We start from the raw sequence: 21,421 nt of genomic DNA, 5'->3' as shown, positions 1-21,421 counted from the left end.
GATATTCATTTTCGATCGGCTAAATCGTATGTGTCGTTGAAAACGTTAAACATTTTGCTAAAATATATAATTGCAATTACAAGTATTATTTTTTCAATAAGGCAATACAAATTCGATCTCGAAAAAAATTAATTATTAATTTTTTCAGGATTGATTGCATTTCAAACCTTTTTTAATAATCTTTTAACATGAATTGTGCAAGCATAATCTTCTGGATCTTAATTTCTTAAATAGTTTGATTAACATGTTTAGACTTCTGGGATCAGATATTGCAATATTTTAGATGTATATGTAAGTTTCACCGTTCATTGACTCCTAGAATGTTTGTTCATGTTTGTAAATGAAAAATTGACAGAAACTATAAAAATTTGTTTTAATAAAGATTTTTATTCCATTTGTAATATATTTTTTGCACAGTTGGTTTTTGTTTGGGGGTCCTGGGAAAAGGGGTTCGCAAATACCAAGTATAATTATAATAATTCTCACACGAAACTTTTATAGGTATTTATAGATAGTAATAATCATTTGAATTACGATACACAAATTACATAAAAGACAGAAAACAAAATATTGCATACAAGTTTTAAACACATGAAACAGATTTTGAAATCATTTGTTTCCCTTGTAGAAACATTTTTATATTAATCGTAAATGAATGTGCTGTTACAGGTAAATATATTTGCTTCCTATGCAGTTTCACAATCTACATATTTATCGCATCAGGCTTGCTTCACGGTATGATTTTTAATTTGGGAGCAATTTTAATGTAGCTGACATTTTTAATTTAATTAAAAATATGCTCGAAATTTGAAAGGAAAATAAAGAGAAAAAAAAAACAGAAAACTAATTTGTCTAATTGCAGTTGCTCATTTAACAAATGTTCATAGCGCAGAAATACACACATATATTGAATACTTTAGATTGACAGAAAAAAGAACATGCAAAATGTGGAAAGTTTAATAAAAGTTAATGGAAGATTTTTAACACGCGAAATGATGTCGCAGATATATGTTTATATATATGTATATATGTATGTATAATTGAAGTTTTATCTGCTCTTTATGCTATAAATATGTCAACACGCTCATTTAAACCGACGACTGCCCAGTGAGAGGCGACGCATGCGCGCCCGATTCTGCGAATAGCTCCTGGACCAGCGCTCGTCAGTTGCAATGCTGCTGACAGCCGGCGATTTGTACGTGTTGCCTACGTGCTAACTTAACAGGTCCTTGATCTCCTTGTGCATGTGGCACAGGAAATCCACATAGCTAGCAGAGCCATCTGTGCCGCGATCCTCGATAAGAAAGTGTCGAAATACGCTCTCCAGCTTATCGTTCTGCCGCACACATGTGACCTGCAATCATTATAGGTTGGTCAATATATTTGTGAAGTATTATTTAAAATATTCTCTAAACTTACCCGCATGTAGCGAGTACGTTCCTCCATAATCTGATCGATGATGTCGGTAATGCGTCGTGCCAGCGGCGTATCGGCGGTGATAGCGAAACGTTCGGCATTCACCTGCTGCGTGCATTGGACTCCGAAAACAGATTGGACAAATGTGGGCGACAAGGACTGACCCAGCCAGATGAAGAGATGCACACCGTTCTCCAGTATATAAGCTCCGTCTTCGGTGATCTTTTCATGTGTGCAGCGCACTGGCGTTGGTAGCGACGTCTCATCGGGTTCCACATTGTGTATGGGAATGAAGCGTGGATATAAATAGTTAACGGACATATTCAGATCCATGGCCAGCACAAACTGTATGACATAGGAGCGATCATCCAGGGTCATATCAGACCCACCAGAGACGGCATCGTTCTTCAGCAAACACGATGAGTACAATGGCAATAGCTTGAGGCACTCGGGCAGTATCAGCTGGCCAGCTGATGTCGGAGATGTGCAGTGCTTGCGATAGCAGGCCAAAATCTGCGCAGATCGCTGTATGAGATTGTCCTTGACCTGTTTTGGCGAATGCTCCATCAGCTTAAAGCAGGCTTGCTTCGCAAAGAAAAGCATTATGGCGTCCAGGTCGCAGCTCTTGAACACATCTGCTATGGTAACGGTTACCCGCAGCGCCAAATTCAATATGCGCAGACGTCGCTGGCCACTGCACGATGTATACAACAACGCCACCTGTATATAGACGTTCTCTTCCGGCGGCAGCTTATCATCATGCTTGATCTCAATGCTCACCGACTTGGTTGCATCTGTAAAAAGTAAAATATAATATGCGATTAACAATGACAGACTCGCAAGCTCACAACTTACCAATGCTTGCCAGCTCCACGTCGGTGGTGTTGGTCATGTAGAAGTGGCCAAAGAACTCGGTGGGTCTAATGCCCGCAGAGGTTCGAACGCGCATGACCGCATCAAAGGCAATCGGACGCGATACGTTTTTAATAATGTCCTCAATAAGACGTTTGCCATCGAGTTCCGCTTGAAAGTATGTGTACTTATAAACCTCACCACCCGTCAGACGCGACACTTGGCCAATGGTGGCAATGTCAATGTAGGCGTTATTGAACACAAACAAATCAACAGAACAGCCTTGCTGCACACATTCCTGTCCAAGCTGATTGTACGCTGTCGTTTGCGGCGTCAGAACTGTCTTCTCCTTGTCTGTGCCAAGCAGTTTGCGATCATCACGGTTCTTGAGCTTGCCAGGCGCCTCGGCGATGGGCAGCGTTGAGTTGAATACCAAAAGCTTGCCAGAGGCATTGGACGCCTTCAGGGCTTCTAGACCAGCCTGTATAGCCGGGTATAGTATAGTCTCTGTTTCCTTGGTGTCTACAAACATGCGCGGTATTTCCTCCATTAGTGCATCGATCACGGCCGCCGATTCCTCTGGATCGCAAAGAAAACCATCTAGGAGCGGCATAAACATTTCCTGCACATCGCCCACAACCATCATCTGTGGTTGCGCCAAGCTGCTCTTGATATTGTAGAAGTGCACAGTGCTGTTGTAGGTAATGAAGCCGACGCGCACCTTGGACTTGTCCTGACCCTGGTCCACAGGCAAATGTTTGAGTATGTGCTTTATTTGCGAGCAGAGCAAATGCACCAATCCAGATTTGATCGTATTATACGAGACGTCTAGGATGAAAATAAACGCCGGCAACTCAGGAGCCGTATTGTTCTATAGAATAAAAAAGCTATTTAGATAACAGCTGGGCATAAATGAATTCGTTAAACTTACGCGACAGTAATCCTTGGTAGCTAGAAACTCGTAAGTACCCAGTAGCAGTTCCGGTCGCTCATGCTTATCCACACGCTGCCCGGTGTGGTCCAAGTGCTGATAGTAGTCGGGATGCACTATGGGAAAAAATAATTTAAAATAAATTTAATTTTATAACCGGTGTGGCTAATTTTTTTTAATCTTTACCTTCCGTTGTGACCTTGCACATGAGGCATTGGAAACGTCGACCCGCATCCACGAACTGCATATTGGGCGACATGTAGGCCTTGCAACGATTGCACCGTATGGGACCCATGTCACCAAAATTCACTATTGGCGGCTCCATTTCACCCTGGCCAATGCGCGCCAACGGTGAAATGTTGAGCGTTAGGGGCAGTGCCGTCGTCTTGAGCATATCGCCCGTATTGGGTATGCAGTAGAGAGAGGAGCGCATAAAGCGCGGCGAGGAGTTGCCTTGATCGTGCACCACAAACTTCGTGGTCACCAGCGGCGGTAATAGGCCAGCCTGATTGGTCACAAATGGACCCCCAGCTGCTTGCTGATTTTCAATCATCACCTGTATGGGATTTGGCATTTGATCGGGATCTAGACGACGCGGCGGTGCCTGTTGGTACATATTGCCAGCGCCCGGCATGGGTGGTTGCTACAAAGAACAGAAAATGTTATTGCGGCAATAGCATATGGGCAAGGTAACATTTCCTTTTGCTGGTTACAGGAACTTACATTGTAGCCAGGACGACCGGGTCCTGGTTGTCCCGGATAGGTGCCAGGCTGGGGCGGATAGCCGGGCATGGGCTGTTGTGGCTGCTGTCCAGGCTGGGGTGGATAGCCGGGCATTGGCTGCGGCGGATAGCCAGGCATGGACGGCTGTTGCAACTGTTGTCCTGGTTGTGGCGGAAAGCCGACTACTGGAGGCGGAGCTGCACCAAATTGTTGAGGTTGCGGCGGCGCTGGCTGCTGTCCTGGTAGCGGAGGCGCGCCTTGGAATGCCGCATTTGGTTGTCCGGCATATCCGCCTGGATAGTTGCCAGGCGGCGGTACTCCATATGGCATACCAGTTGGGCCACCAGCTGCTGCCGGCTGAGGTGGCATGCCAGATTGCGCGAACGTGGCTGGAGCAGCGCTACTCGGTGGTTGCAGCGGTTGACCAGATCGTACATAAGCTCCGGGTGCTGACTGCGCTGCTGGTGGTGGCGGTTGCGCAGCGCCAATGGATGTTGGTGGCAGCTGTTGTCCAGCTGGTTTTGGTGGTGGCATGTGTGGCAAACCCGCCAAGTTCGCGCTGTTGAGTGTCATCTGGTTAATGCCGCTGGGCACGCTTTGCGGCATAGGTGCAGGTGCCAATGTAGGCGGAACAGAAGTAGGCGCCGCTGATGTGGGTGGATACAGCGAGGGCGGTGGCGCTGCTGCTCCACCAGCTGCAGACACTGGAGGCGCCGGAGATGGAGCTGATGAGCCATTTGCATAGGCTGCCGCGTAAGCATTGTTGTTATTGTTGAAGCTTAAGCCCGAACCGGCCGGGGGCAATGGCTGCGACGTTGGCGGCGCGTTCGAGTTAAACTGATTGTATGCGGCCGGCGGTGCAGTAGCTCCAACTCCAACCGAGGGCATAGGAAGCGGCGGCTGGGTAGGCTTCAGGGGATTACCACTCACACTCAAGCCGCTCATCGACGTGGCCAACTGTGCGGAGGCAGCGACAGAGAGAAATCAAGAGGGAGATAGAAAGTAGTAGTTCGAGTTATTCATAAATACATGCAATACAGTACAAATCGATTCAATTATGTGTGGACTCTTATCAGGCAGCTTCCATTATGAAACGTTTGCTGACCTCTTTACAGCTTGAGGCTCAAGTACTATTTAAAACTAATACTATCATCGGCACACACAAGTTGAATACAAGTTGTGGCAGCAACGAGTAAGCGATTCGAATTTGGGAGGGTATAACATGTTCTCTCTTTTGTGCTGAATTGGAGCTCATTTGATGTTGCTTAAAAATCAGGCTCAGAAGCTCACCTGCTGGTAGTTGCCATTCACATAGGGTTGCTGAGCGGACGTCACCGCAGCGCCATATTGTTGTTGTTGTTGCTGTGGCTGCTGTTGTTGTTGCTGTTGTGGCTGCTGCTGTTGTTGTTGTTGTTGCTGCTGCTGCTGCTGCTGTGGGTGCTGCTGTTGCGCTGGCGGCGGCGGCTGCTGCTGCTGTTGTTGTTGTGGCCAACCTGTCGGTGGCCGTGTGCCACTAATCGGCGGCGGAGGTGCATATTGTGGTTGGAATTGTGTAGGCGGTGGGCCATACATATTCGGATTCATAGCTTAAAGTGGCCTGCGAGAAGCGTCTCAAAATAAGCACATAAAAGTGAAGCAGCAACTTTCACACACAAAACACAAATTGCAGCTCAAAGTTCGCGTTCCCGTTCCCACGAATTCAAACGATTTCAGACCTTGCTGCGTCGAAATTCGGCTTAGATGCGTTAGCTAGCGACTGTTGTGCAATTATTTGCAGCTTTCGCTGGGAATGGATACACAGGTAAAGCAGTTTTTAACACAAATTCCAAGCAAAACGAACTTCCACGTCAGTTCGCTAATTCGATTTTTTTCTGCTGCCTATTGGTTGCATTTGACAGTTTGCCACGTAAAGTTGTCGCCTGTGCGACTTATATCGATAGCAGTCAACTGATGAGCAGTATTGTTGATTTCGATTTGTTTGGCGATAGTTTTTTTTAAATCAAATGCTACAACCTTTAAAAATATTGAAGAGTCTAAAGCTTACCAACGAAATTAACATTAATATTATCTGCTGCTTATTTAATATATATACTCTTATACATGTTACCTTAAAGTCAGCTCACAGAACAGGAACTATTTAGAGCCTGTCATAGATAAAAAACATTCATCCGTCACATAAAACGAAGTCAGCTAAAAATGAAACTAGTATCGATAGCCAGTCTCTAAAAATATCGAAACCCGGCAACATATACTCTGTTAACATAAACAGTGCACTGTTATTGCAACATATTTATTGTGGCAGTTACATTCTAACTCTTTATATCTAATATGCTCGTTTAATAAAAAATTTGCATACATTCATAGCTTTTATTTTATTTTTGAAATAAAATATTTTTTAAAAATTATTACTCTTATTAAAACACAGCGCAACCTCACATTTATTGCAAATCCATGTAGTACGAACAAAGCAGCATGAAATACATAGGGAATGAATGTGGCGAAAAATGTGATCGTAAATGGACAAAATAATGTAATCCAGAAGTTATGGTCAGGAAAAAATGATTAAAATGACAACGTAAATTGCATGGTTATATTTATTTAAGATTGGACAATGGGAATGGAAGGTTCACGTATTTGGCGAAAATGGTTACGTAGATGTTGAAAACTGTTCGCTTGAGAATCGAGTCTGTATTTTTTTTTCTCGAAACGCACCGTTGACTGAACGCCCTCGAAAAAGCGAAGACCAGTATGCCGCTCAATCTCAGCAATGTCACAAAGATAATCGGTCAATTCGGTGCTGCTACTTGATGCATATTGTTTATTGTCTATTATGTAGCCCTCCATATAGGGAGTATATTCTGGCAGCTGTGGGTCAATGATGAGCACCTTGAAGTAGTGGGAGGGCATGGGGAGCGGAATCCAGTCAACAATTTGATATTCTAAAGTCCAATCCTCGGTGGGGCGACAGGATGGCAAATACATGGGACCTGTGTACACGTACACCGAACCAAATTTTTCCGTCATTTGGGACACATGTTGTTCCAGCTTACGCCAAATTTCACGCTTGAAAGCCTTACAAACTCGCGTGCCGCCGCAGCTCAGAACATAGACATCATTGTAGCGAAGGTGCAGTGCATCGCCGTCTCCGTCGGTTGTTAGCTTCTTGTAATTGCCTTTCAGATGCTCGCACATCCATTTCGGAGAATTGGTGCTTAAGTCCTGCGATACAACGTAGTCCTTGTGCACATATAGATTCTCGATACTGGGTAGACCAAACTTGATCAGATCCAACAAATCTGGCGAGTACGACATTGGTCTCTTGTCAAAAAATATATTGCCAATTATGTCAAACAGTGAAAAGAACAAACGGTTGCGTATTCTGTCTGACAGGGTCGGCGTGAGATTCCACAGCCTCGCTTCATGATCTGTCCTGAAAGTAGACAGCTGAACGCCGAGGGAGATAGTTGGTAAATTGTCCAACTTTCACTATATACTTACGAGTGGGTACAGCTTTCGGCGATAATGAAACACATAGGGATCCCTCCTTATCATGCCAAACAAGTGACGAATTGAACTTTCTTGTTGGAAGTAGGCACCGAATACAAATCCCGTCAAACCCGCCAGCGCATAGAGCGCACATTGTTGGGCGCCGGCCTCTGTGACCGACATTGCGATGTGTCGCAACTCTTAAAAAACTATGGATATATTAATGCCGCCTAGCTACTTTTAATTTAGGGTTAATCCTTTTCAGATTTGCTCTACAAACAAAATAAATAGTTTTTAAAAAATGACCTACTGTGCAAACATATTGCTAGTTACCAAAAAAAAATCATATTTGTAGATCAGCTGCCTACGAGGTAGAAAAGTTCTTTTATTTAAAACTATGACTATATCGATCTGGAACCTGATAGAGATTATTGCACACACATTCCCGTTAGATAACATCTGATGGGAGCAAATTATTTCTGAGGATCTGGGAGTCTCCCCGTCAACCGACAAAATAAACTGATTTGGGATACAGCCTAAGGATCGAATGTTCTGTTATCCTAATCATTTATTTGTCTAACCTTTTGAAACGTGGCTTCGCAGAACATATTTCAACCTAGATCAACCTAGGCACTTGTAATATATTTATGCGGACTGTTTTGAGCATGGACTCGGGCGAGATTGCTCAAAATGAGAAATATTCTAATCTAAATGTCAAGGCAGGGGCAAATTAAATCTAACGAATTTGTTGACAACATGGCAGAGCACCAAAGAAAGATCATTATTAATTTGATTCCAAAAAAACCGAAATCAGCTAATTCAATAGATAATAGCAAAAAACAATTGGCCTAAATAAATCTAAGAATTTTGTGCTAGAGTTAATAACGTTACAGCGGGGTTATACCAAGTCAAGAATTTAAATATAGTCTTAATCGTAAATTGGCGATGTTTATTTAATAATAATTTTGAACGAGAGAGCAGCGTGGTTCGACGGTTGTTGTGAGCACCCAGAAAATACTTTAAAAGAATTTGATTGGAAGGACAAAACTACTGGAGAATGGCGGTAACCGCACACGAGGATCTCAATTTAAACCAAAAATGGCACCCAAAAAGAATTGTTTCTGTACAGATTCAATTCTGTCTTGGCGTATTCAATATTATAGCGACCAGACACAAGAGGCAACCTCAAGAATAGGTCGTAGCAGAGATATTAAGAGGATCTTTGTCGTGTAAGGATCGTCGAATTCCTTTAAACATCGCTTGATGTATTCCAAAACAATTCTGACCTTATTGACCAAGGTCGTAACATGAGAGTGGAATTGGAGTCTATGATCCGGAATAAACCAAGATCAATAACTTTATTACAGGTACTGTTGACACGCTCCAGCAGTAAGCTGTCGAGGAAGAAAGCCATTGCCTTCCATTTGAAACAGTTTAGATTTAACAGGTTAACTTGACACCAAGACCTAAATTCGGCAAATTAATCAAAGTTCAACAGTTTATTGGGACAGACTAATTAAGCTTTATTAACAAATTATAGCAAGCTTCTGTTACTGGAACTTAATTTGTTTATTTATGTTCTTAATCCTCAAGATAGAGCCACCCAATTATGCAAAATCTCGAAAAACTTGCGACTGGCTAGGATAGTTGCTGCCGAATATTGCACTTCTGCGAATGCCCTGAAAGAAATTAAGTCCTGCAAGGTGCTCGATCTCACGTATATCGCAGAGAAACTCGCGAATTGTTAGTTCCCCTGGTATGGGTGCATTGGGAAGCACATAGGCCTCCATATAGGGCTTACCCAATGGCAGCTTTGACTCCACCATGATCACCTTGAAAAAGTGAGTCGGCACCGCCACCATACTGGAGCCGATCATCTGGTATTGCACGCTCCATTTGTCATAGCCCTGCGGTCGGGGCTTGAACAGAGGGCCCGTGCACACATATACTGAGCCAAAATGATGGGCTAGCTCCCTGACATAGATCTCCAATTTGTTCCAGGCACCGCTATTAAAGCCCTGGCCGATCTGCGGCGCTATGTTGGTCAGAAAGAAGGTTTCGTTGCAATCTATTTGCTGGCCACGATGATTTCCAGCCGCTGCCAGATGACCACGATCAAAACCAGAGTGTCTATAGTCGGCGAGCGTCGATCGAAAAGTCGAAGGCACACTCAGATCCGGCCGATAGGTGGCGCGAGCGCGGATAACGCGCCGCGCACCCTGTAGATTCGACTTCTGCAAGTGTTCGCATACCCAATGTGCCACGCGATTGCGACGATCGTAGGAAAGTACAAAGTCGCTATATAGCCTCACATCATCCAAGCCCGGAAAGCCGTACTTCATGATACGCTGCACGCGGTGTGTGGTGTCACTCGCCGAACTGAAGAAGCAAAACTGGGAAACAGATTTTTAATTGCCTTCAGCTGATCAGTAGGATACTGGCAAGATGCAGGCTGCTGGCTTACCACACCGAAGAGCTTTGGGCTGATATAGTAGGCATAGGGATCTTGCTGCACGAGCTCTTGGAGCAGCCGAGTCGCATGGTTATGTTGAAAGTAAACGCCAGCCACAAAGCATCCAATCGCAGAGGCAAATCCAATTGCCACGACCAGCAGCAAGTGCCAGGGCCGGCTCATAAAAAAGAAACTGTAGGAACAACTAGCTACAAATTTATTTGAAAAAAAATATATATATTAGAATTTAATTACAGAGTCAGCTGTGGTTTTCATGTAAGTTTCAAACTTGGGAGACATTTTAAATACGAAGTGATTTCCTATGCGATTTCCAGGGGTAGATATTTTAAAAATTTTAATTAGCATGCACCTTTATTACAATGTAATTAGAGAAAAAATATTGATCCCCAATCAGTCAGTCAGCATTGCAGAGATTATAAAACGATAAGGAGTTCTCCAAACGGGAGTGCCCGACATGGAGATACTCTAAGCATATATGTACATATATGCATGTATAGAAACTGGAAGTAATAGGAACAACAAACTATTTGTTTTATTTTCTAGGATGTCAATCTGAAATATTTATTTATCCAAAATATGGCATATTTTTTGAAAAGTCTTAGTTTAAGTAATAGATAAATGGACTAACGAAAATAATGAGATATATAGTGAGAAGTGTATGAAACATTAGTTGTGGAATTTTGGTGAAAACATAATTCATATCGGGTTCAGCCAATCTTAAAAGCTATTTAACTAAGAAGCTTGAACAATTATTACAGCTAATCACTTATTTGAGATAGAGAACTTTCCAGTCGTTGAGGAGAAGGCACTTGGGTATTGACAAAGTTGCGATCGAGACCCTCAAAGAATTTTAATCCCGTCGCGTTCTCGATGTCGCGCACATCACATAGCAGACTATGTAGCTCGGTGTTATCATTGATGGCTATGTTGGGCACCACATAGGCTTCCGCATAGGGTGTGCTATTGATTTGCTTCGGATCGATGATAATAATCTTAAAGAAATGCGTCGGTATGGCGACAATCGTATTGTCCTCCGGCTGAAACTCCAGATACCAGTTGTTGCTCTTCATTTCGCGTGGCAGGTAAATGGATCCAGTGTACACAAACACTACGCCATGATTTTGGGCCATATCATGCACGTAGTGCAGCAGTCGATCCCAGACGCCGGCATTGAAGCCCCGGCCCAAAAACGGTTTTATGTTCGACATGAAGAAAACACGCGCAGCCTCCGACTGCTGATAGATGCTTGGCAGCGTTCCAAATGGCCTACGGCGTACTGAGAGGCTGCGATACTCTTGTGCCGTGGCATTTGTATAGCTGGATTCATCAACGCGTTCGCACATCCACTGAATTGCCGAGTTACGGCGGTCGAACGAGGTCACAAAGTTAAAGGTCTCGTTTAGGTTTATCTCGTTCATGCTCGGAAACCCGTACTTCATGACGGCGCCCATCTTGTGCGAATTGTTGTCCGGGATCTCTTCATAGCATTCGGTAATCGCTCTCACGTTGAAGATATCCAACTGAAATGGGTGTACACCTGTGTTCAGCAGGGTGCTACCGTACAAACAGGCTAGGGGGCATCTTACCAGTCCGTAGAGCTTTCGTCGAATGAAATAGGCATGTGGATTCTGCTGTTCCAGTTTCTTAATATTACGGATCACATGCTGGTGCTGATAGTAGGCACCCAGGGCAAAGAATGTACCGGCTGTGGCTGCAACAATTGCCAGTTTACCACTCAATGGCATGTCTATGTCCATGTCCACATCTCCACTAGCGAAAATAACTATGAAATTTAAAAAAAAAAATTAACTAAAATTTTCGATATAGCTTTAAGACGTGTTCAGTTATTTTTTTATAAGAATTCAAAGTGAGAGTTGTAAATCAAAGTTATGTATGCGGCTAATGAATTAAAGAGTATTAAACTGATCGACTCAAATGCTTCTGGCATTTGCCCAAAAATTTTGACAGAAACCTGCAAAGCAGTAGCCTTACGAAACTAAAAATGAATGGTTAGAACGCGATGACTTCTGTGTTCAGTTATTCCAGTCAATACAATTAAAGTTAGGCCGAAGTCTGAGCTTGGTAGATTAATTTGTGTGCTATATTGCATTAAGCCCAAGGCTGCAAGCTGGTCTGGAATACAAATTTATATTTTACAATGAAACGAACCTAAAAACCACCCAAGCCGAAACACAAATGGTATTTCTTCAAAAATTGTTACTTCAAACTAAAATACTTTAAAGGAAAATCCAACGGGTATATTACCATATTTGGTAGATGCCAATTTGGGATCAAGAACTGAACTATTGGATTTTTTAAATGGTTTATGACAAATCAAGGCTGGAAACAAAACCTGGGCACATGGAGGTGTATAGAGGTGGGTAAAACGTAATTTTGGTGGTATAGTCTTGGGCAGTTTATTTATTTTATTAACACACATTTGGATGAATTAGTAGGACTTGTCAATTTAACAAATATCAGATCTATGTCTATGTTCGTGTGTGTTTGAGTGTATGCGTGCTTTGCGGATGCATGTCTAGAATAAAGGTAGTCTCTTCTAACAGAATATTCGACAACTCGTCAGGGGAACTCTTAGTCGGACAAGGATAGTAGACGCTAACTTGTTTTTTTTGTCTTGGTAATCGCAACATTAATTGGGCAAGTTATTTGTGAGCAAGCGATTCCCTTGACAATGTGCAAAGTTTTCGTGTCCTTTTCTTTGCACCAAGTTAGCACACGGTTCTGCCCTGAAATCTACAGCCAACAGCCAACACTTCTACTGTGCACTTGCCAACTGCATTAAGTCAATAAGAAAAGTTGAAGTCATCGTTGGCCCACCGTAACCGGAAAATACAAAGACCAAGCGGCTGGCCTACCCCTTCGCCAACGAAGTTTATAATAAGCGCCCAGTGCAACGGCTGACTAAACCAAAAAGCGCCCTTAAGATTTATTCGCAAAATCCCGTCGCACTTTGTTATGCTTAAAAATGTTAGTTACGGATTTACAGTTTTCGGTTCAATGCGAAACTTTGGCGTAGAGGCCCGCAGCCCATTGGGCGGTTCCAAAAAAGTTTAAACGTTGACCAAAACTGCAAAAGAACAAAATGGCGGACTGCAAAATGGAGCGGTTGAGAGCTTGGCCTGGCTACGATCTGGATATTGTTCAAATTGTAAAAACATTTCTTTAATTTTATAATGATTTATTTTATTTTCAAAGAAGGCTGCTCTCATTTTGCGACAAGTAAGCTCTTTCTCTGAAGATAAAGTAGATATTTGGGAGTGTGGTGCATGTATCTGTATTCATTCATTATTTTGGATCCTAGGTTATAGGTTATTTATACCCTGAACCCATAGAAAATGGGGAAAAAGGTATAATAGTTCTGTACTGTAATGTATGTAACAGGCAGAGGGAAGTGTATATACTTTTGGTCAGTATCAATAGACGAGTCGATCTAGCCATGTCCTTCTGTCTGTCCGTATACATGAACGCGTCGATCTCAGAACCTATAGGAGCTAGAGACTTGATATTTTGTACATAGGTCTCCCTAGAAATCCCATGCTTTGAGCAAGTCGCCAAATTAGGCATATAGCATCTAGAATAGTATATACAGATCAAGTACCTTTAATTTAGCTACAATAGAGCACTGTTACTTGTTTTCATGTATTTTTACTAGCGGGCAGAACCCGGCCTTGCCCGTGACACGTATGTTAAAAATCAACGTTCTCAAAAAGCTTTGAAAATGATTTTGAAACTTATCGGACGGTAAACAAACAAAAAAACGTTTTCCGCCAATTTACCAATGTTGCCAGTGGAATTTCCCAAATCGCTGAAACACGTATTCATTATATTCTTATGTAGAGCTTTGAAAATAAGTTTGAAGCAAATCGGACACAACTGAAAACTTCGCCCAAAAAAATCTTTAAGTCGCATTCCCCCCGAAGAAGTTTGAATTTTGCGAAAAGTGTGAAACACGTCTCAAATAATTTTTCTTATAAATCTCTGGAAATGAATTTGAGCGCGAAACGTCGCCCACCAAATCTTTGACCTCCATTTCCACCAAAGAGGAATGAATTTTCCTAAAAGTGTGAAACACCCCTCAAATGAATTTGAACAAAGATCTTTGAAAATAAGTTTGGGGCCGATCGGATGGTAAACAAAAAAGTTACATGCAAACGTTTTTCGCGATTTTTCCACACTTGCGGGTGGAATTTCGCGAAACCCCGTCTTAACGTGCACCTACATCACATAAGGTAGCTACAGTGAAAATTTCAGCTTCCTAGCTCTTACGGTTTGGGCTGTGCGTTGATCACCAATCAGTCAGTCAGTCAGTCAGTCAGGACAAACAGTTTTATATATAGAGATTAATGATCAGAGAAGGTTCAAGGTATCCCCAAGTCGGACATTTCCGACTAGAGCAATTTTACTTGTTTCCTCTGTGCATAGATGCTTGCATCTACTTGCAGGTCATTCCCGACCAGAGAATTCTTCATGTGGTATAGCAAGAAAAAACTTTGATAAAGGCGGAAGTAATTACAAACGTATAATAAACGAAAAAAAAATATATATATTTTAATATTGTGCATTTTTTGTAAATATGTGCTTTGTTTATCAGGGGAGTATCATCTTATTTAATAGATAGCGTGGTTTGACCTAAGGCAATTTATGATGTAGGGTAAAATAAAAGAGATATGCAAAACATGGTTACCTGTGTAAATGGGTTCGTGTACCTTTAATCTCAACATTATCTGGGACCCCAAACAGGTCACGTGGTAAACAGAGAATGCTTTAATGACAAACGACTTTAATGACAAACGACTTTTGGGGGTAAGTAAGCCCCAAAGCTGTTGGCTGCCTGGAGTGGCAGTTTTCCCAGTTAATTCCCGCCCTGCCGCCGTCCCCTTGCGTCCTTGTCAGTGGCACAAAGGAACTGCGCAAAAAGTTTGGTGACACTCAAGCGAACAAAGTTAAGAGTAAAATGCGCAAAAGTGCAGTAAATTTTTGGGTACGAACCAAATATTTTAATTCGCAGAGAGAGGTTTCAAGAGGGACTTCCAGTTGGGTGCCGAGATTCGAAATGCTCAATAAGTGTCCTTTGAGCAAGCTGAAGCAGAAGAGCGCAACGTATAGGCAGCCGTGGGCCTGCCAATTAATTTGTGTAGTCTAATTGGTGGTTTTGCCAATTAATTAGCGTGGGCGTGGTTGGCGCCCACAAGCAACCTCAACCCAACCCCTTTTTGGCATATTGATTGACGCCCGAAGGTTGAGAAAGTGTCGGAGCTAGAGGTCCTCATGGTTCAGCCATGTCCCATGCCGACGCTTAAGGGTTTTTGCGGATTTTCTAATCAACGAGCCTCACGAAATTTGCATAATTGAAATGCCGCCTCACGTTCGCCAGGTGTGTGCCATTTATGTGTCCGTGACCAAAGTGCTGAAAACTTGCCACGCCCGCCAGTTTGCAGCTCGTCCTGGCCGCATTTCTCAGGCTGCCTGAGCGATTGACTTGCTAAGTGCCTGAAATTTGTCGCTTCATTTGGTCTCTCATAAATAACATAAATTATTCGCCTTAGTCTCCATAATAAGGTGTGCTACAAATTTGATTTGAGCTGAGCAATTAGACGATAACAGAGCGCTGCGATGAGTTTTCGACTTATTTGCTATCCTCGAGCGTACAAATGAAAAAAGTTGTCAAACTTTGGAATTTATGGTCGTAGTGCCGTAATTATTACGAGCTAATCAGATTCATGTTTAGAATAAATTTGGGTAAGCAAGTGAAACTCATATAAAAGAAAATAGATCGTATTGTTAGGGTTGATGAGTTTTGAGCCTGACAAATATTCAAAATTAATCCTTTACCCCTTAAAATACATATGCACATACGTAAATATGTCTACTAAAGGAAACGATTCTCGGGAAGCGTATCTTCCGATTCGCTAAGCCCAGCTCATATGTACAAGGTGAATACTTAAAAGGAAATATTACTCTAGTTGGGAGATACCCTAAATCTTCTTCTGTCGAAGAACAAGGCCTCACGCCGGAGCAATCTATCGCTGATTTGTTAACGAATTTCAAGTTCAACTACAAGATTAGTGGATGTATTTAATTAGTATTCATAATTGGGCTCTCAACCCCCTTTACCCCCACCCACTCTTAGCGTGAATAGGCGGGAGAGTAAATGAGTTCCATTAAACAGTTGTTTATTTTGATATCAATTAAATAATCTGTTTAATAACCGGCGCTCGGTCGCTCTCTTCATGCGTCGTTTGTTATCTCTAGAGATGAGGGAGAGAGTGCAGACACGAAGTCGCCACTCGAGAATATTTGCTTGGAATAGAGAAGGTAGCGGGCCGTGTTTTTTTTTCGTGACTCGTGAGCCACGAATCAGGAGATTTTGTGTTCGTGCACATAAAAGAAAGGCACGACATATCCTGAAAAAATAACTTTGAATATATACAATTGAAAAGAAAGTCTTATGGCATTCATCTATTTGATCGCTCCTTAAAAAGTAACAATAAGTTCTTTTTACTAATATCCAGAAAAATATTCGAAAAATATACATAACATATGAAGTTTTGTATAATTTTGGACACTGCCTCGTGCTGAACCCTGGCTCAAAACTGAGGCAGCCGCAACCATCTCTAGTTGGAAGTGTAAATTTGAGTTTCGAGCGCTCGGAACCGATCAGCCAGTCAGTCGTTAGTTGAGCACGCACCATTGAGCGTTACGGAGCTGTTAAATTGGCGTCTGACTAAGTGTGTGTATGCGATCTTTGGGGCAACGCACGAACGCGAGCTCACGCATAAATTCTGTAACTGTTCGAGGGCTTGGAAGAAAAAGATCAAGTCATGCGCTTCGTACCGATAATATTTATAGCTATAGGCGCTATTAGTGTTGTGATAGGTAGGTCAGCTGTCAAATAAAATGTATTTAATATATATAGGTAACATATTTTTGTATTTGCAATAAATATTAGCGGCATCTTCAACTGAAGCTGCCTCAGCAAATCTGCCCGAGCTAAACCAATGCGATCACAAGTTAACAAAGTCCAATAAGTATTTGGATTATCCATTTTGGAAGAAGTTCTTCAAGCATTTGGTACCCTTTACGAGCAGCGCTCGTGTCAAAATGCAATTCTTTCTATTCAAAAGGGACTTTCCCGATTGCGGTAAAGAACTGTTCCCCAGCGATGATGAGACCTTGGAGCGTTCCGGTTTCGATGCACGGCATCCCACTAGGTAAGTGCCTTAATCGGGTTCAATCCCAAAGCCATTGCATTGGCTGATAAGAGATTGGGAAGCACAAATGTGCATATGTGACAGAGTAATGGGAATTTTCAATGTAAATAGTATGCACTACATGCAAATTGAACCTATGTATTGGTCTGTAACTTGCACACATATATGCATGTGTGTATCTATTGTTAACCCACATTTACTTTCTCATTCTAAATATACATTTTTTGCGTCATTTTGATCAGCTGTAGTTTTGCCTGGTGCAAAAATTTGAGTAAGTTTCTAATTAATTGTTTTTATACCCTAGCCCGTTGCAAATGGCTATAATGTTTTTGTGCAAGGGTATGTAACGGACAGAATAAAGCATCTTCGATCCCATAAGGTATATTTATTTTTCTGAGGACGACGAGCTGAGTCGATCTAGCCTCGTCCGTATGTCCGTCTGTGGGAACGCCTCATCCTCGGGAACTACAGGGGCTGATGTTTTGAAATTTGCAATACATACTCTCGATAACTATTTTAAAATTTCAGAATATTTATAAGCATCGATTTTGATGCATGGTCTTTTAAGCAATATTCGCAATTTTAAAACGAGATACACGATATTTAGTAGTCATACAGATAAAATAGTAGTATATCCTTTTGGAAAACTCCTTTATTCTTCTCAAACTAATGAACAAACTATTTTTAATTATAATTTATAATTATAATTTATATTTCATATTTAAGCAGTAAAAATTTCATAAATATCGTATAATCTCCGAAGGTAATCACAAAAGAATTTGTTGTTGTGATTTTTAGTTAGTATGTATTGAAGTATATCAATATATATATTTAGGGTATCTCATAGTTGGGACCACTTTTATTTGTTTAATTTTGTTATTCACATGTGAAAACTGGTTTTGTGTTTTTATCAGTATTTAATGCTCTCTAGTTAGATCATGGTACAACGGGTAGATTGAATTTTTTGCCAAACATGTAAAAGGTAGCAAGCCATATAAATAGCTACAGATGTGATGAAGTACACTTAGGAGTATTCTGCAGCAGTGTTAGCAACCATTAATAGGTACGAAATATGAAAATCTAGTTTCGTTGAAATATCGAATACTCCACCTTCGACCTTGTTGGAGCCGAAAAGGTGAACGTTTATTAATATCACACATTTGAACACATTGAACAACTATTGATTGGTTTGGAGCGCACTTAAATTATATATTATTCCTTTTTAAAAACAAAAAGTCATTTCATATTTAGTTATACAATTATGCAATCACTTTCTTAATTTGATTATTAAAAATTCAATACTCTCGCTTTATCCGAAGTAATTTTTGAATAATTAATAAGGCCAGTTCATTAAATCTGTGTGGAGGGGTGTACGAAGCCTGGGATGAAAAACTTTTAAACGTTAAATCAAAACGATCGTTAAACGGCGGACACGGGAATATCGGCTTGTACTATTCATTTTATATATTTTTTTTTTATATAGGTTCATTTCTTTTCGAACATTAAATATTTCTGTCTTATAAACTATAGCTTGCTACAGGGAATTCTATAGTCGAATACTTACTAGGCAGCGGAGTGGTACGTGTTTATGGCGTGCTTTCATTTCGTTTTTGGCCGCTTATCAGTGAGTCATTCACAGATGGTCTGAAGTTAAAATACCTTGAATTAAATACAAATGTGTTTATTGTTGTCTGCAAATAAGTTGCATGCAAATTTGTTGGCAATTGAAAAACCAGAAATAAATATTGGCAAAATAAAAATAATATTCTTATCTTAAATTGTTTTTAACTTTTTAAATGCAGCTTTATTTTCTCCGAATTTTTCGGAAATAGCTTCTGTATTTACCATATCTTGCGCTAATCTTAGTTGAATTTAATGATCGATAACATTGAGATAAGCTTGGAAGTCTATAAACTAGTATTTATCCATATATAATATTTAATACTATCTCTTTTATGGTTGAAGGCTTACTTATTGCTTAATTAATATTGTTAATTAATCAAATTTGAATATTACAGAATTATCATACACGGCTGGATGAGTCAAGGCAAGGGTTCATTGAATCGGGATGTGAAGAGCGCGTATCTGAGTTTGACTAAACCAAAGGCCAGCACACAAAATAATAATGATGCCGCACAGAGTGAGCCCCACATGGAAGCTCCTCGTTATGAGGATTTTAATATAATTGTATGTGATTGGAGTAAGATATCTTCAAATGTTAACTACTTTGGTGTTGCCGATATGGTCGAAGATCTGGGCTTTCTGCTGGCCGAGTTTGTGCGTTTTCTCCATATGCGTGCCGGTCTGCAGTTTGACGATGTCTACCTTATTGGACACTCCCTGGGTGCACAGATTGCAGGCAGTGCGGGCAAACAGATCAGACCCTTTCGCTTTAATACGATCTACGCATTGGATCCGGCGGGTCCCAAGTTTCGGGAGCAGAGCGATGAGTATCGCATCGACGCGAGTGATGCACACTATGTGGAGTCAATACAGACGAGCATTGGATTGGGCTTCGAGGAGCCCGTGGGCCATGCCACCTTCTATCCCAACTTTGGCAAGGATCAAAAGAAGTGCTATATGTACGGCTGTTCCCATAAGCGTGCCCATGACTACTTTGCCGAGTCCATCAATAGCACCAAGGGTTTCTGGGGCATTCGCTGTGAGCGCATATCCAAAAAGACGTGGGTACTTTTAGACAATGATGGGGAATTTCGTATGGGTGGCGAACCGTCAGATCCCAAGAATGGAACGTTCTATGTAAAAACCTATGATAAAAAGCCCTATGCGATGGGAACCAGGCAAGAGCTGGCGAATGCTCCTCGGGAGGTTGAGAGAACAACAGAAGTGTATCATTAACATTAATTTTATTATGTGAATAAGCGAGAAGAGTATCCCAGCTGTGAAATATTGATAAGAAAGTTGCCTTAATACTAATATTGATAAAATGTAAATATAATTTAATTTCATTTGTCAATTCTCTTATAAGTATTTCTATTTTTGAGTACCTTACCGTTATTTTTATTATTCGAAAAAAATAAGTCTTTAAATCTATGGTTCTCAAACAAATCATAAAACAATCAACACATCTTCTATTAAAATCTCAAAACTCTAAAAACACGAACGCTAAAAATATTTACAAAATATTCAAATAAAATATAAGCAATGTTGTATATATTGCTGAGTCTATTGCTGCTCAATATGCTGCTTTTGTTGAGGGGATTTAAAATACCACCGTGGGATCCAAGCTATCTGGATGATGATATGGATTTTCCGGATATACTCAATGAAATAGACTATGAGATGATGCTGAAACGTGCCAAGAAATATCAATTTCCCTACGCTTACATTCAAAATTAATGCCACACTTTGCTGTTGCAAAAATGTAAGCGCATTGAATTTTCTGAACATTTTAATTAAAACCAACAAAATGTATGTTGGCCAAAATCGTTGCAGTGCAGCAAGTTAATGCATTTTACTCGGCTTAATTAGCTGACATTTTAATTATTCATACGCCACGTGTGACCGCCCAAGCAAGAGCACAGCCACCGGCAAGTTTCCCACCCCATCATAATTTTCACTTACATAATTAAAGTTATATCGTATTCGTGTTGAGGTTGTGATACAAGTTCAGAGACCCGGTTCCATGTTGTGCATAATTCTATGATTCTACAAGTTTCAAAAACAGCTCGAGCAGATTTTTGCAAATAGTATGCAAGAACTGAAACGATGCCCGTAGTTGCCCAAATATAAAATATATAATCAAACGAATGATTAACCAAAAATAGTGTTTTCTCATTCCATCCGAAATAAACTTTGGTTTGAAAGCACTACTGTGCTAAAGGGTAGTTAGTCTTCGGCATTCCGCAGACTGCCCTGGAATCAGATTCTAATACATACGTATTTTGACTGCAAAACATTCTCTTGTCCAATTTGGAAAGGTTAAATGAATTTGATTTTCAGCCCAGACTTACCACTTTCCTAATGTTTACTGTTTCTTGATCGGTTAAGTGACAGCTTAAAAGGTGTTTAAGACGAGGGATTGGCGTACCAAGCCACAAATATGTATTCATTCCAAATTACGAGTGTGGCAATAATTTATGTAAAATTACTTTTCATTTTATATGGACCTCAGGACCTGTGTTGACGACTAGTTTACAATTTTGGATTGTGCAAACGACAATCGTAAGAGCTGTACTAATTGTGTGCCCAGGATTCGGGTAATTTGATTATTTAAATTTCATGCAAATCGCATATAAGTAATTTATGAGACGTGCGTCGTCTACTGGACCTGAGCTGGCATTCTAA

The 21,421-nt window shown here is 41.1% G+C and overlaps 5 protein-coding genes across 5 annotated transcripts; 1 reads left to right on the top strand and 4 right to left on the bottom strand.

Annotated features, from left to right (window-relative positions):
* Positions 1–367: 367 nt before the first annotated feature.
* Sec24CD (Secretory 24CD) lies at positions 368–5,818 on the bottom strand. The gene is made up of 7 exons (XM_064679077.1): positions 5,213–5,818; positions 3,923–4,879; positions 3,386–3,842; positions 3,200–3,315; positions 2,272–3,139; positions 1,420–2,210; positions 368–1,354 (listed from the first exon to the last, which is right to left on the bottom strand). The coding sequence occupies exons 1-7, from the start codon at positions 5,504–5,506 to the stop codon at positions 1,214–1,216; spliced, it is 3,624 nt and encodes a 1,207-aa protein (XP_064535147.1). The 5' UTR covers positions 5,507–5,818; the 3' UTR covers positions 368–1,213.
* Positions 5,819–6,498: 680 nt separating this feature from the next.
* Positions 6,499–7,725, bottom strand: Tengl3 (Testis EndoG-Like 3). The gene is made up of 2 exons (XM_064679093.1): positions 7,421–7,725; positions 6,499–7,366 (listed from the first exon to the last, which is right to left on the bottom strand). The coding sequence occupies exons 1-2, from the start codon at positions 7,589–7,591 to the stop codon at positions 6,521–6,523; spliced, it is 1,017 nt and encodes a 338-aa protein (XP_064535163.1). The 5' UTR covers positions 7,592–7,725; the 3' UTR covers positions 6,499–6,520.
* A 1,181-nt stretch (positions 7,726–8,906) lies between these two features.
* Positions 8,907–10,101, bottom strand: Tengl2 (Testis EndoG-Like 2). Its single transcript, XM_064679094.1, has 2 exons — positions 9,873–10,101; positions 8,907–9,801 (listed from the first exon to the last, which is right to left on the bottom strand). Exons 1-2 carry the CDS (start codon positions 10,041–10,043, stop codon positions 9,016–9,018), a joined length of 957 nt encoding a protein of 318 aa, XP_064535164.1. The 5' UTR covers positions 10,044–10,101; the 3' UTR covers positions 8,907–9,015.
* Positions 10,102–10,407: 306 nt separating this feature from the next.
* Tengl1 (Testis EndoG-Like 1) lies at positions 10,408–11,697 on the bottom strand. Its single transcript, XM_064679081.1, has 2 exons — positions 11,468–11,697; positions 10,408–11,401 (listed from the first exon to the last, which is right to left on the bottom strand). Exons 1-2 carry the CDS (start codon positions 11,636–11,638, stop codon positions 10,640–10,642), a joined length of 933 nt encoding a protein of 310 aa, XP_064535151.1. The 5' UTR covers positions 11,639–11,697; the 3' UTR covers positions 10,408–10,639.
* Positions 11,698–16,574: 4,877 nt separating this feature from the next.
* Positions 16,575–20,582, top strand: LOC135426138 (phospholipase A1). The gene is made up of 3 exons (XM_064679137.1): positions 16,575–16,778; positions 16,852–17,113; positions 19,132–20,582. The coding sequence occupies exons 1-3, from the start codon at positions 16,724–16,726 to the stop codon at positions 19,970–19,972; spliced, it is 1,158 nt and encodes a 385-aa protein (XP_064535207.1). The 5' UTR covers positions 16,575–16,723; the 3' UTR covers positions 19,973–20,582.
* The last annotated feature ends 839 nt before the right edge of the window (positions 20,583–21,421 follow it).

This window comes from Drosophila montana, unplaced genomic scaffold (assembly GCF_035044405.1).
Source record: "Drosophila montana isolate Dmon_TW-CO22-7 unplaced genomic scaffold, ASM3504440v1 contig_1964_1, whole genome shotgun sequence".
NCBI lineage: Eukaryota > Metazoa > Arthropoda > Insecta > Diptera > Drosophilidae > Drosophila > Drosophila montana.
Note: the sequence above shows the minus strand (reverse complement) of the source record. Positions and strands in the feature narration are given on the sequence as shown.

Bases quoted from the DNA above. Each gene is read 5' to 3' on its own strand.
- LOC135426138 (XM_064679137.1), top strand. From the start codon at position 16,724: ATGCGCTTCGTACCGATAATATTTATAGCTATAGGCGCTATTAGTGTT. The intron at 16,779-16,851 runs GTAGGTCAGCTG...AATAAATATTAG, and splicing joins CGCTATTAGTGTTGTGATAG to CGGCATCTTCAACTGAAGCT. The intron at 17,114-19,131 runs GTAAGTGCCTTA...TGAATATTACAG, and splicing joins GATGCACGGCATCCCACTAG to AATTATCATACACGGCTGGA.
- Tengl2 (XM_064679094.1), bottom strand. From the start codon at position 10,043: ATGAGCCGGCCCTGGCACTTGCTGCTGGTCGTGGCAATTGGATTTGCC. The intron at 9,802-9,872 runs GTAAGCCAGCAG...TCTGTTTCCCAG, and splicing joins GCCCAAAGCTCTTCGGTGTG to TTTTGCTTCTTCAGTTCGGC.
- Sec24CD (XM_064679077.1), bottom strand. From the start codon at position 5,506: ATGAATCCGAATATGTATGGCCCACCGCCTACACAATTCCAACCACAA. The intron at 3,316-3,385 runs GTAAAGATTAAA...TTTTTCCCATAG, and splicing joins GTGCAAGGTCACAACGGAAG to TGCATCCCGACTACTATCAG. The intron at 2,211-2,271 runs GTAAGTTGTGAG...TACTTTTTACAG, and splicing joins CGTGGAGCTGGCAAGCATTG to ATGCAACCAAGTCGGTGAGC.
- Tengl3 (XM_064679093.1), bottom strand. From the start codon at position 7,591: ATGTCGGTCACAGAGGCCGGCGCCCAACAATGTGCGCTCTATGCGCTG. The intron at 7,367-7,420 runs GTAAGTATATAG...CTCGGCGTTCAG, and splicing joins GCCGAAAGCTGTACCCACTC to CTGTCTACTTTCAGGACAGA.
- Tengl1 (XM_064679081.1), bottom strand. From the start codon at position 11,638: ATGGACATAGACATGCCATTGAGTGGTAAACTGGCAATTGTTGCAGCC. The intron at 11,402-11,467 runs GTAAGATGCCCC...CACCCATTTCAG, and splicing joins GACGAAAGCTCTACGGACTG to TTGGATATCTTCAACGTGAG.